This window comes from Bacillus rossius, chromosome 8 (genome assembly GCF_032445375.1).
Source record: "Bacillus rossius redtenbacheri isolate Brsri chromosome 8, Brsri_v3, whole genome shotgun sequence".
Classification (NCBI taxonomy): Eukaryota; Metazoa; Arthropoda; class Insecta; order Phasmatodea; family Bacillidae; genus Bacillus; species Bacillus rossius.
Window position 1 is genome coordinate 2,830,732 of NC_086336.1, and position 13,165 is coordinate 2,843,896.

Consider the following 13,165-nt stretch of genomic DNA (forward strand, 5'->3'; position numbering starts at 1 on the left):
GCTGGGACCAGCCCGCGCTCCGGCTGGGTGGCCCAGGTGTGGGACGCCATCAAGGTCAGTGCCAGTAGCGCTGCAGCTACCACCACCCTGCTGCCATGGCCCTGCTGCACGCCTTCAGCTGGGACCAGCCCGCGCTCCGGCTGGGTGGCCCAGGTGCGGGACGCCATCAAGGTCAGTGCCAGTAGAGCTGCAGCTACCACCACCCTGCCGCCGTGGCCCTGCCGCGCGCCTTCAGCTGGGACCAGCCCGCGCTCCGGCTGGGTGGCCCAGGTGTGGGACGCCATTAAGGTCAGTGCCAGTAGCGCTGCTGCTGCCACCACCCTGCCACCGTGGCCCTGCCGCGCGCCTTCAGCTGGGACCAGCCCGCGCTCCGGCTGGGTGGCCCAGGTGCGGGATGCCATCAAGGTCAGTGCCAGTAGCGCTGCTGCTACCACCACCCTGCCGCCGTAGCCCTGCTGCGCGCCTTCAGCTGGGACCAGCCCGCGCTCCGGCTGGGTGGCCCAGGTGCGGGACGCCATCAAGGTCAGTGCCAGTAGCGCTGCTGCTACCACCACCCTGCCGCCGTAGCCCTGCCGCGCACCTTCAGCTGGGACCAGCCCGCGCTCCGGCTGGGTGGCCCAGGTGCGGGACGCCATCAAGGTCAGTGCCAGTAGCGCTGCAGCTACCACCACCCTGCCGCCGTGGCCCTGCCGCGCGCCTTCAGCTGGGACCAGCCCGCGCTCCGGCTGGGTGGCCCAGGTGTGGGACGCCATCAAGGTCAGTGCCAGTAGCGCTGCTGCTGCCACCACCCTGCCACCGTGGCCCTGCCGCGCGCCTTCAGCTGGGACCAGCCAGCGCTCCGGCTGGGTGGCCCAGGTGCGGGACGCCATCAAGGTCAGTGCCAGTAGCGCTGCAGCTACCACCACCCTGCCGCCGTGGCCCTGCCGCGCGCCTTCAGCTGGGACCAGCCCGCGCTCCGGCTGGGTGGCCCAGGTGTGGGACGCCATCAAGGTCAGTGCCAGTAGCGTTGCTGCTGCCACCACCCTGCCACCGTGGCCCTGCCGCGCGCCTTCAGCTGGGACCAGCCCGCGCTCCGGCTGGGTGGCCCAGGTGCGGGACGCCATCAAGGTCAGTGCCAGTAGCGCTGCTGCTACCACCACCCTGCCGCCGTAGCCCTGCCGCGCGCCTTCAGCTGGGACCAGCCAGCGCTCCGGCTGGGTGGCCCAGGTGCGGGACGCCATCAAGGTCAGTGCCAGTAGCGCTGCAGCTACCACCACCCTGCTGCCATGGCCCTGCTGCGTGCCTTCAGCTGGGACCAGCCCGCGCTCCGGCTGGGTGGCCCAGGTGCGGGACGCCATCAAGGTCAGTGCCAGTAGCGCTGCTGCTACCACCACCCTGCCGCCATCCAGCAAGGTGTCCAGGTCCGTGGTGTCTGTAGGCGATGTTGACGGGGATACCACCGGGATACCTGAGGTCGTCTCTGGTGTTCAAGTATTTGTCTTTGAAGGCTATGAGAACCATAGAGACCCATGATGGAATAACTATGTATAATTACTGCCAGCAGAATCTATCCTTGCTCTTCCGCAAACAAAGGCGACATGAGAGTCTCACTGAAGTAAATGTCATATGTATATCCACATGCAAAAGTCATTTGACATTGAGGAACCAATGACAATTCAATTTGTAGTTTTACAAAATTTATCTTGCATTTTGTTTCCACCTGGTGGACAAATTGTTACACCACTATTTTTACACAATTGTTTAAGGTCTCTTTGGGGCATGTCATGGCAACTGTAACAGAATTAACTACATCCCAAAAAAAAAATCAAGTGTTTCTGTATAACTTCTCGTTGACTGAACCAGCGAGAGCCCCAGACACGTGCTGTGTCACGGGCAGGTGTGCTGCAGGACTGGGAGGTGGGAGAGTCCGCTAGAGACCCTCGGAGCCACTCGCTGTTGCAGGCGCTCTGTCCGGAGAACCAGCTGACCGTGACTGCGGAACACGACCTGAGCGAGTCCTACCTGCACACCAGCCCCTTCCTGGAGCAGCTGGACCACATCGTGGCTGACACGTACCGCTCCACCAGAGGTACACTACATGAGCCGATTACAAAAGATAAATGCAAAGACAGCACAGGGGATTTCATGGCAGGATATTATTGGATAAACTTCTCAGTGCAATGTACACAGTGGGCTGTTTGTTTGTTGACCATATTCTTGTTATTGAATATTATGTGGTGTTTATATCCTGTTGACAACAGCAATTCTTTGCTTAATTTGTGTTTTGGTCTTTTGGGTTTTTTGTAGTTTTCTTCTACAGACATGCATGTGCTTAGCAATGGCGTATGTCCAAAAGCTTACACAAATCTTTCAAAGATAATTTCAAAGATAACATCGAAACAGTTGAAGATAACTGTTCTCGTTGCTGGACATGGATATCAGCAGGAGCATGGAGTTGTGTGCTGTTGTACTGGGAAGGGTGTCCCTCTGGTGACGGTGCAGTGTACTTGTTCCTGGGCGAGCACTATGCGCTGGTGGACTTCGTGGACCGCCTGCAGCAGCGGCGGCTGCTGGACACGGGGGAGTACGTGGTGGTGTCCGTGGACGACCTGGTGTACGACCCGGGCCGCCGCCTCGCCGTCGTCTTCAGGGGTGAGTCCCGGTCCTCTGCGTGCCCGTGCTGTCTGGCGGAGTAGCGCGTCTCTGGCGCTGCGAAATTCATTACATCGCGTGGACGACCCTACCACTTATTTCTCACTAAATGTTATAGCATGCTAACTAGTTTACATTAATGTGAAAATAAATTACATGTTTTAATCTCACTAATATTGAATACGAATGTGATTGCAATAAATTAACAAAATAGAAAGGCATGTCACCAAAGAATTTATTATAACAGTTAAAGTTTTAGAAAATTTATTTACAAAATTGAAATGGTTTTATTTTTAATAAGTAACTTCGGCAACATCTGTAAGGAAATAATGCCGAAAAAGTTTGAGATGCTAGAATTTTAAAGGGTTGGTTGCAGGCGCAATTGGTACACAGTTAAAGTTTAATTTGAACAGGTGACATGTTTGTCATCTAGATGCTCTTCCTCTTCGAGATAATAGCGATGTACATAGCTGCCAGATGCTTCGCACAGCTCACACATGTTAGAGAGCAGCACAGCCCAGCAATCTTGCTCCTGCACATTGCAGTTTCGACTAGTTGAAGGAGCTGGTCAGGAGGAGCCAGGGGCTGGTTGGAAGGAATGGGACGTAGGCCATTGCTTGTATACCTCCACCCATACTTTCCCGGTTCCTCCAATTTAACTGGCTGGTCCATCCAGAGATGCTCTTGCACATAAACCCGAATAAAATGTTGGTGTGCTGCAGCTATGGTTGGGGGAGAGTGACCATATTTGACGAGGATTTATAAGTTGCAGACTTATAAATTTTGAACTGCAGCTAATCCAGAGGCACTTGCTTGTTACCACTGTAAAAGGCAGCTAAACATTTTTCGCCAGTTGAGATGATGGTTTCGAGACCAATGTCTTTGCTATGTTTTTGAGGTAGAGCAACGTAAGACTGAGGTCGGGGTTTTTGTCCAAAGTTTTCAAGGATTTCGGATTTCCTTTTTAAACAAGGTGGATGTTGTATTTCATCCACTTACAGTGTGCAAGAAAACAATGTGTTGAGATAGCCATTAATTCAATGCTGAGTTTTGATGAAACCATGTAGAGATGGCTCTCACTCTCTCCATGGTTTGAAAGCAGATGTTGTTTGGAGCTTCCAGGTCAATTAAGAGTACAGGAAGATCATCATTCTCACCTACAACTGTACAAATGCCACTGAGAGACAAAGAGATGGCAGGGGCGACAATCAGTCTGTCAGCATCATCCTCTGCCTGGTAGAACACAATTTTGGGCCTCGTTTAGTTTCGCCCTCAACAATGAAATCATGCGATTTTGGTTGCATTCGTTGGCCAGGAAGTGTTCTTGAGAGACGTTTGGCGACATGTCTTCAATGAAGACCACTTCAATGGCAACATCACTCCAAAAGGAGTTTGCTTGTAGGATCAGTATTTTCCCCAATATTTGGCTCCGCTCCGACAAGTGAGTTCCATGCCTGTCTGTGAGTGTTGAGGCAGGAGAGAGTGGCTGTGCAGAGTACCTGGACCCGCATCTCAGCCAGGACTCCAGCCACAGGAGGATGCTCGCCTTCCGCTCAGTGCTGAAGCTCACGCCCTCTTCCCCTCGCAACCCGGCCTACAAGTGAGTACCCGGCCTTGTGAGAGCCAGTGTATAATGCATATATAACTTGGGAATACCTTTCACTGCCAATATTTTAGTTAACTAAATATATTACATGGTACATTAAATAACAAACAGTCTTATTTGAACAACAATATATTCGGTTTGTACCCTGATGTTTACGAAAGTGACTATATACAGGTTTATGTTGCTAAACAAGGGTCTGCCATCAGTGTGTGACATTTCCTTTCCATCAATTTTCATTAAATTTTCACGAAATTACTCCTACCAATTGACGTATACCGAGATCTAAGATACTACCAGTTTGACGGTCGAAGTTCTAACGAAGTGCTAGGACCGTGACTGTGCTGGGCCTGTGTTGCAGGCAGCTGAGTGAGCAGATCAGGAAGCACGCAGCTCAGCCTCCCTTCTGCGTGCCCTTCCACAGGACGGTGTTTGACAGCATCACGGTAACAGCGCTGCCGCTCCGCCTGTGCCCAGTGCACTCAGTGACCTCGCGTGGTCGTTGTAATTACTACTAGGCCAGCAATAGTTGGCGGACCTGAAATATAATATTTAGCGCGAACATTTTTATTGGACATTGAATTTAATATTAAATTTTCATTCCTGTGTAATTTTAGTTAGTAACAGGGTATGAAACTAATCCAAAAATACCAGGAAATTGTTATTTTTTTCTTTAAATAATACACGTCTATCATTTTGAAATGGGCATTGCAAGTTAAGGCGGGTCGTATCCCTCAATATGCGATTTATGAATTGCTTGTTATAATTCCCATTCGAAAATATGGTTGCTAACTGTTTAGTTATGAGCTAAATAATTTAATTGTATTTCACTTATGCTAGTAATTGCATCTGTACTGTGTAATATTTTAAATTAAAAATTTTTAGAAGTCTAAAATGTTCCTTGTATGGTACGTAAATTATTTCGTTCCTTGGAGCTCTGGTGGTGGTGCGAGGAATTGGATTGCTCAAAGTCAACTTGGATTTTGATGTATATTAAGCAATTTTGTTTTCTTTAACTTTCTGCCATATTGAATTATGACATTACATCCACCATTTTGAATTACAGCATCTTGATTTCGAAATTTTTCCGCCACATTAGATTCGCTATTTTTTTTATTATGATGTGGGGGTCAGTTTGTCAGCAGCCTCCATGGAGGAAGGATCTGATACCATTGTTGCGCTTACCAGGTTTAAACCGAGGACTCCAAGAAACATGCGTAATAATTTTTTTGTTAAAATTTTATTGAAATTGTAATATAAATTATTTTTTTATTAATATTTTTTATAAAATTAAAATGGCGGAATTCAACAGGTAGAAAGTTCTAGAATCAAAGATAATGGTCGTGACACCATGATTCAAAATTTCAGAGTCCAAGATGGCAGAAAGTTCTCTAAAACAAATTGGTGGAATCCAAAATGGCTGAAGTTATGTCATTATTCAAAATGGTGGCAGGGTCAAGGTGGCACCCACTATTGTGCTGCAGGAGTGGTGCGTGTGCGCAGGTGCCGGTGGGAGCAGCACATCTGTACGACGCGGTGATGGTGTACGCGCGGGCGCTCACCGAGGTGCTGCAAGATGGCGGAGATGCCAGGAACGGCACCGCCATCCTCCAGAGGATCTGTAACCGCTCCTACCGCTCCGTGCAAGGACACGACGTACGTGGGCCACCACCAGGGCAGCCAGTGTGCACACATAAATATCGACTGGGTGTTTACTTGGCTAGCGACGAAGCTAAGCGAGAACACTCTGGGGTGAACGGTGCAGGTTTTCATCGACGCGAACGGAGACGCGGAGGGCAACTACACGGTTGTGGCCATGCTGGATGATGCCGAGGCCAACACCAGTCTGCCCATGAGCATGCAGCCGGTCGGCTACTTCCGGTACAATCACGTGGGCTCCGACGACCTGCCGGTGAGTGCGCCCTCTCCTCTCGGGTGGCTGTGACTGTGTTATTGTTATTGTGTGGACACAGAGGAGTGGTGCCGCAGGAGTTCCGCTACTTGGACGAGCAGCGGCCGTTCCAGTGGGCTAGAGGGCGTCAGCCCAGGGCGGAGCCACGCTGTGGTTTCCGTGGCGAGAAGTGCGTCTACCGCGCGGACTGGCGGGTGGTGGCACTGCTGGGCGTCCTGTTCAGCGCCGTGGCGGCAGCTGCCGTGCTCGTCTACAAGTGAGTCTCCACATGATCCGGCCAGAGACTGCTCAAGACGTGCCACTGAACAATCTACAAAAGAGTTTGTCCACTCTGTAAGCCAGCCCTGAACCCCAATTACCCGGTCACGCCACACGCACGGCGAGTGAACAGAGCAGCCAGTCCAGAGTCCCAACAGTAAAGTCCCCAAAATTGATTTAAAGAACCATGGAAAACTTCGACCCGTGATAATATTAACACATGTGTAACCAGGAGCATAGATGCCTCGATGTTTCAGACAATGTGAGCTCACGTGTCCAGCGACACAGATGATTGTACCGTCCTTCACACACCTATCCCGACAAGAGAAGAAAATTCTATCCAAAGGTGCAATCACTAGTTAAATGAAGCATGACTGAAGACTTGCATTGCCAATTTGTCGCAGGAAGAGAGGGAGAGGTAACATGGTAGGAAGAAGGCAAGACAGTAACTCTGGATGCTAGGCATGGTATCTTGGCAGGCAGTTACAATTCTCTTAAATGATGAACGACAGGTTCAGCTGTATGAATTTTTTTTGTCGAATCTCTACTTCTTAGAGAAAATAAGGTTAGATTTAATGTTGGTATCATGTAGTTTGTATAAATGAAAAGTTCGCTCACACCACAGAAAGGTTTGTGCTATCCTGTGTAAGCCTGCAGTGTACATGTTGCCACACGCTGCGCCAACTGGGCCGGTCCAGACCTGCTCGAACTGGTCACGGCGTGTTGCGACTTGTCGCTCCGGCGAGCCGCGCGGCCAGCGGTCTGAAGGGCGCGGCGGCGGTGTGGTGTGCAGGCACTACCGCTACGAGCAGAAGCTGGCCTGCCTGCTGTGGAAGGTGGACATGAAGGACGTGACCTTCATCCCCACTGAGGCGGTCGACTCGTGCGGCGTTCAAAGGAGCATGGTGAGTCTCTCTCCGTGTTCTCTCTGGATCTGGGCCCCGTCTTCCCGTGGCCACTCGGAGCATTACAATCCCCACTCAGCATTCTTCTATCATATATAGCGCGAGTGTTAAAATACCTTACACTGTGATCATGTTGTACTGCATACCGGATGCAATAACAGTTAAATTGGGGTATCCCATTCGGTGGAATTACATGTGACATATATGAGATTTAATCCTTTTATTACTATAGCTCCAACTATTAGAATATCTGTGTGGAGAAATATGTAAATGCAATAATAGATTAACTGTTAAAAAAAGAAAACATAATTCACATATAGGTATCTCTATGATATGCTGGAGAAAATAGCATCACATTTATTTAACTTTAATAGCATTGAATGACAGACACTTTATGACACATGTAAAAAAAAAGGTTTCTCAAATATACAAACATACACGATCACTTCAATTGGGCTTTGATATTATGTAGTATTACTGTACACAATGTACATTAAAAATTATCTTTAACTAATTATTAAAAACGAATTTCCAAAATGGCGGCCAAGATGGCATCGGCAGCTTACTGGCGGCTGGTGGATGAGGAGTTCAAGCCGCTTTTATATTTTTCACAGTGTTTTATTAAATAAGTGTTTTTTTGTACCTAAAAAAATGGTACAGGTTATGTAACCAATAGCTTTACCCGAGCATAGCCAGCAGCAGATACAGGTGAAGGGAAGCTACCCTACTAGGTGTGTATACGACTAAGTACATCAATAAGAGCTAGTGTGCTGTGTGTCCGCAGGTGCAGGTGTGTCGCAGCAGCATGCTGCAGGCCTCGGGGGCAGGCGACCAGGCCGACAGCGTGCCCAGGAGGGCCTACACCCGCATATGCCTCTACAAGGGCGCCATCGTGGCCTTCAAGCCCGTCCACAAGCGCCACGTGGACATCACGCGAGGCATCCGCTTGGAGCTGAAGCAGGTCTTTAGGCAGTCCCTTCGACCGCCAGCACGACAGCTGCGTGCTTCCAGGGGAACTGTGTTGTGAGAGTAGCACGATTTATAACATGAAATAATGAAAGAAAACAATAAACATGTTAATACGACACACACAAGTTGTCTTCAAAGAGTAATATTCGTTCTTGAACTTGTCCCGCTGGCTGCGAACAAAAAAAATAAGACATGTCAGCAATTACCATAACACATAAAAATGACAGCATAATTGATTATTACAAAAGACTTGGAAATCTTTTAGAAGTTCCTAAGCTCGCTTTGCTCTAAGAAACAATGGCGAGTCACAATTTAGGTATGTACTTTAATTACAAAAAATAGATCATATTCAATAAATAAATAAATTTATATAATACACTTTAAAGAAAGGAAAAAAATACAAGAGAATATTATGCCACAAGTTACTTTACAAATATTATTATACGTTAAAAATCTCAAGTCCAATCCTGCCTAGTGGCTCACAACAATACCTACATGTAGCAGACCCCTGGTGGTAGCGGGTCCAATACGGCCGGACACTCCCTCAACACTCGGTGGGTCGTCCTGTCCCGGGCGTCGCTCGCCGAGTCGCCACTGCAGGCAGCACCGGCCAATCAGCGCCCTGCTCCCCTCACGACGCCGTGGAGGGACTTCGTTGATGCACCGAAGGACAGGCCACGAATCCCCTTGGCTGGGCTGTCGCGATACCCGCACCTGCCACATTCGCTCTAGTGTCTCGTAACTTCGGTATGCACACTCCTATATGATGTGCGTGTCAATACTGTCTGACCACACTGTGTAAATGACGTCACATACATGCACTTGCCTGTAACATTGCCCACTTGTAATTACTCTGCAGTTCCTCGAACAACCTTGTCCTTCAAAATACGAGTGGTTGTTAACGTCTGCTTTTGTCCGACTCTGTCACGTTCTCGCTATTACCAAGTGCCCTCCTCAACAACTTCTCCAACGAGTCTCTCGGTCGCCACACAGTCGACACTCTACTCGTTGTTGAATACCTTCGGAACTTGGTCGCTGACCACCTCGTAGCGCTCCGGCGTCGCTCCTCGCGAGTTGGGCCAGGTCCGACTGACCACAGAAATAACTGAGTCCAGCTCACCCTTCGCAGTCTTCTCGGTGGCCAGGCAGGGCGGCGGCAGAGCAGCGCTTCCGCTGGTCGCCGTTGTTTTGCTGATGGTCTGCGTCCTGAGCGCCGTGGTCGGGGGCCACCTTCCCCATGTTCTCTGATCATCCAGAACCTCGTGGTTACTCCTACTTCAGTCTGGAAGGCTGGAGGGGAGGGAGATCACCTCTCCTCAGTCGCGTTGTCACCCCCTCCCGGCACAATAATTGTCCTCTTATTTTGAACATCAGAAGTGCACAATTTCGCTAAAAAATTACAAAAGTATGATTTAAGTAGTGGGAAAGCAAGAAAAAGTATTATTTTATTTACTTTTCGAAATCTTATATAGACATAATCAGATTAAGATAGTAATTTTTCTTATTATTTTGATATAAAGGGAGACAATTTCACGAGTAACTACTAAAATTTTGATAAAAGAGGTGGGAGAGAAAAATGTGGTTAGTTAATTTTTTTTTGGGAAACTTATGTAAACAGTAACCTTCCTCTCTTTCCAAAATAAGATGTAGACAGTATTTTCCCTATTATATTAAAATGTTAAGTGTAAAAAATCCCATCAGAAAAAACCAAAAGTTTGCTTTCATAATAAGAACTGGGTGGGTGGTGGTTTCACAAAATCCAATGTAGACAGTGAACATCTTCTTGTTTTTGAAGTTTCAGTGTACAAAATGTCATCAATCTCAATAAAACGTTAGAAAACTCTTCTTTATATAGAAAGATGGCCGGAAGGATGGAAGGCGGTGAAAAGGGAATGAGAGCAAGACAGGGTAAGTGAAGCACTGCAGATACGCGAGGCGCGTCATGAGAAACAGGTGATGGTTTTTGGACGCAGCGTGGTCTTAGGTAAAACATGAGCTGCACTAGCAGCAGTCTGGAGGATGTGGTTAGCTAACTGATAGATGTGAGGTGCTGGTTGCAGATACGCGAGGCGCGTCATGAGAACCAGTTGATGTTTTTGGACGCAGCGTGGTCTTAGGTAAAACATGAGCTGCACTAGCAGCAGTCTGGAGGATGTGGTTAGCTAACTGATAGATGTGAGGTGCTGGTTGCAGATACGTGAGGCGCGCCATGAGAACCTGGTGAGCTTCGTGGGCGCGTGCGTGGACCCGGGCAAGGTGTGTGTGCTGACGGCCTACTGCGCCAGGGGCAGCTTGGAGGACGTGCTGGCTAACCGCGATCTGCACCTGGACGCCATGTTTGTGTCGTCCCTCGTCGCTGACATACTCAAGGTCACTCTGCAGTCACATTCTTTACCTATTTTATTAACTTACACTATTACAATATGGACATTTTATAAGAACTATGGCCAATCTTAGATTTTTTACTTGATGTTTATTAAAACTAATTGAAACAATTACAAATATTTTATATTTTAAATATTATTTACTTGCAATAGTTGTCACAGTTACATATATGGAATACATTTGATTTTTTTTTTTTGCTAAAATGGTACATTAGTTTTAGGGTGGATGAGAATGGGAACATAATATGCGTCAAAGTCCTAATCATGATGATATCAAATTAGTAAAGTGCTATTTTATCTTAGACTTGTGGACTTCACATAAGGTTTCTGTTTTAGAATTTCGACCAGAATTTGTTGCTCATATCTGGTGGCCATGCCGCGGAAGCATGCGGTAGTGATTCCACACCAGTGACATTGTATCCAGCCACCTATTTATCTATCTATCAATTTATCCCATGTCATTATTCATTATTTTATAAAATCAAGTCGATTCAATAGTTGTTAACATCCCAAATTGTTTTGGAAATTTTTTGTCTTACTTATTATGTGGTAAAAGTGACCTTACAATTCACCTTCAATATTTTTCAGTAAATATATTTACATTTGTCGTTATATATACAAGATGTACTTGATTACTAACTTTTGTAGTATTAAGATCATGTGTTCTAACCCTGGTAGCACATGTTTTGCACCTCGTAGCTCTGTTGTATTAGTAGTTATCAGAACTATTATTTATGCAACCAAGCTTGTTTTATATAAATTCGATACTACAACCTATGCAAAAAGTGTATCGTGAAAATATATACATATTCTAACTTTGAAAGGTAACTGGCATAAAAATACTTTAAAAATATATATTTGCTTTTGTCAATTGTAAGCTTGAGAGTTTGCTGTTTATACTTATTTCACATATACTTTAAAAAGTCAAGGAACAAAAAAATTCAACTCTTATTGATACTTATGGTCAGTTCCATTTTAACTCATTTGTGCATACACTAAATCACAAACATATTTATGCACGTACATATAGAGAGACATACATTCTTCTCTTCATTAAGTGAACTCTAAACATTTTCAATGTAATATAAAACACAAAATATTATATTCATATTTACCTAGGAATACAGATACATTGACTTACTCTGGTGACAATTATGTACATGTGTTCTGCAGGGAATGATATACATCCATGACAGTGACATCATTTCCCACGGGAATCTGAGGTCGAGCAATTGCCTCGTGGATAGTCGGTGGATACTGCAAATAACTGATTTCGGTTTGCATGAGTTCAAAGGTAAGCTATAAGCATGTCAAGTACCAAGGTGTAATTGCAATTATTATGACCACCAACCTTCATATAAATCACTATTGGAAGAAGCACAAGAAATATTGTAAGCAATATATAGAAGTTATGTAAGTAAAATTAAGAATTACAGACATTTCTACTAAAATATACTATTAAAATAAAACTATTTCTTAAACAAAGCCAACAGAAAATAAAAATGTGTGTTGCTATATTAATGTTAATTAAATGTTCCTCCGTCATGCATTCTTAATGATTATGGCACATTGAAAATAACCTATATTAGATACTGAAGAGTTTACCACACCTTGTTAACATGTAGGTTGTGTCTTTTTCGAAACCAATCGACGGAACTTGCAAAGATAGGCTTTTAATTGTATGCTGACTATATCTCACATCATGTAAACTAAAATTAATCATCTCACTATGTGGCCCAAACTCCCACATAAAATTACTCACAAATTCATGGATGCGAACCCAACCAAGATCTAAGATTAATACCACATCTCAGAACAACCTCCACATCATCATGCTGAGACACAGTAATTAGGCTACCAAAACGATAACACTCCTGTTTGTTAATCAACCTATCACATTCGTGATGTTCACAATTAAGCTCTAGGTTTGTATGATATTCATAAAATTCAAATAACATTGTCAAAATAATATTTGCAATTTTACACCTCAACTCGACCGTGAAAGTATAATCATCGCAGGGGTATGAATAATATACGATTTTCAAGCACATCCTGTGGCATCGAATCAAGAGTTAAATAGTACCTAACTCGTAAGCTTGAAGGACACGTCGATATAAGATTTGTTGTTCCCCCAAGCGCTATAACCAATGTAATCATATTTGCATTAATCCTTATTGTAAAACTACCACATTTTAAAAGTTAGGAAAGTAATATAGAAAACTAAATGACAAAATGACTGAATTCTGAAAGTGAAAATATGCATAGTAATGGTAATGTGAGAAGTGATAATTTTATTGGTAAAAATAATTTCTCCCGACAAAACATCGAAAAAAAACTAGTAGAGATAAACCCAGCAAGATGCACTAAACAGTAATTCTGGCCACACAAACACACCACCACAGCCTAGCAAAGTGGCAGTAGGGTCTAGGAGTATTAGGTTAATTGAGGCACAATGTGTGTCGCGTGGTAGCTGTACAGGAATGCTGCTGCTATGTCTTGCACC

The 13,165-nt window shown here is 45.7% G+C and overlaps 1 protein-coding gene across 1 annotated transcript in view; it reads left to right on the forward strand.

Annotated features, from left to right (window-relative positions):
• LOC134535246 (guanylate cyclase 32E) overlaps positions 1–13,165 on the forward strand; it is a 69,884-nt gene that overhangs the window by 25,864 nt on the left and 30,855 nt on the right. The window contains exons 4-14 of the mRNA XM_063374317.1: positions 1,942–2,068; positions 2,482–2,631; positions 4,126–4,231; positions 4,596–4,680; positions 5,738–5,890; positions 6,000–6,152; positions 6,224–6,402; positions 7,198–7,309; positions 8,094–8,270; positions 10,472–10,648; positions 11,836–11,956. Coding sequence (XP_063230387.1) covers positions 1,942–2,068; positions 2,482–2,631; positions 4,126–4,231; positions 4,596–4,680; positions 5,738–5,890; positions 6,000–6,152; positions 6,224–6,402; positions 7,198–7,309; positions 8,094–8,270; positions 10,472–10,648; positions 11,836–11,956 — 1,540 coding nt within the window. The remainder of the gene's footprint in view (positions 1–1,941; positions 2,069–2,481; positions 2,632–4,125; positions 4,232–4,595; positions 4,681–5,737; positions 5,891–5,999; positions 6,153–6,223; positions 6,403–7,197; positions 7,310–8,093; positions 8,271–10,471; positions 10,649–11,835; positions 11,957–13,165) is intronic.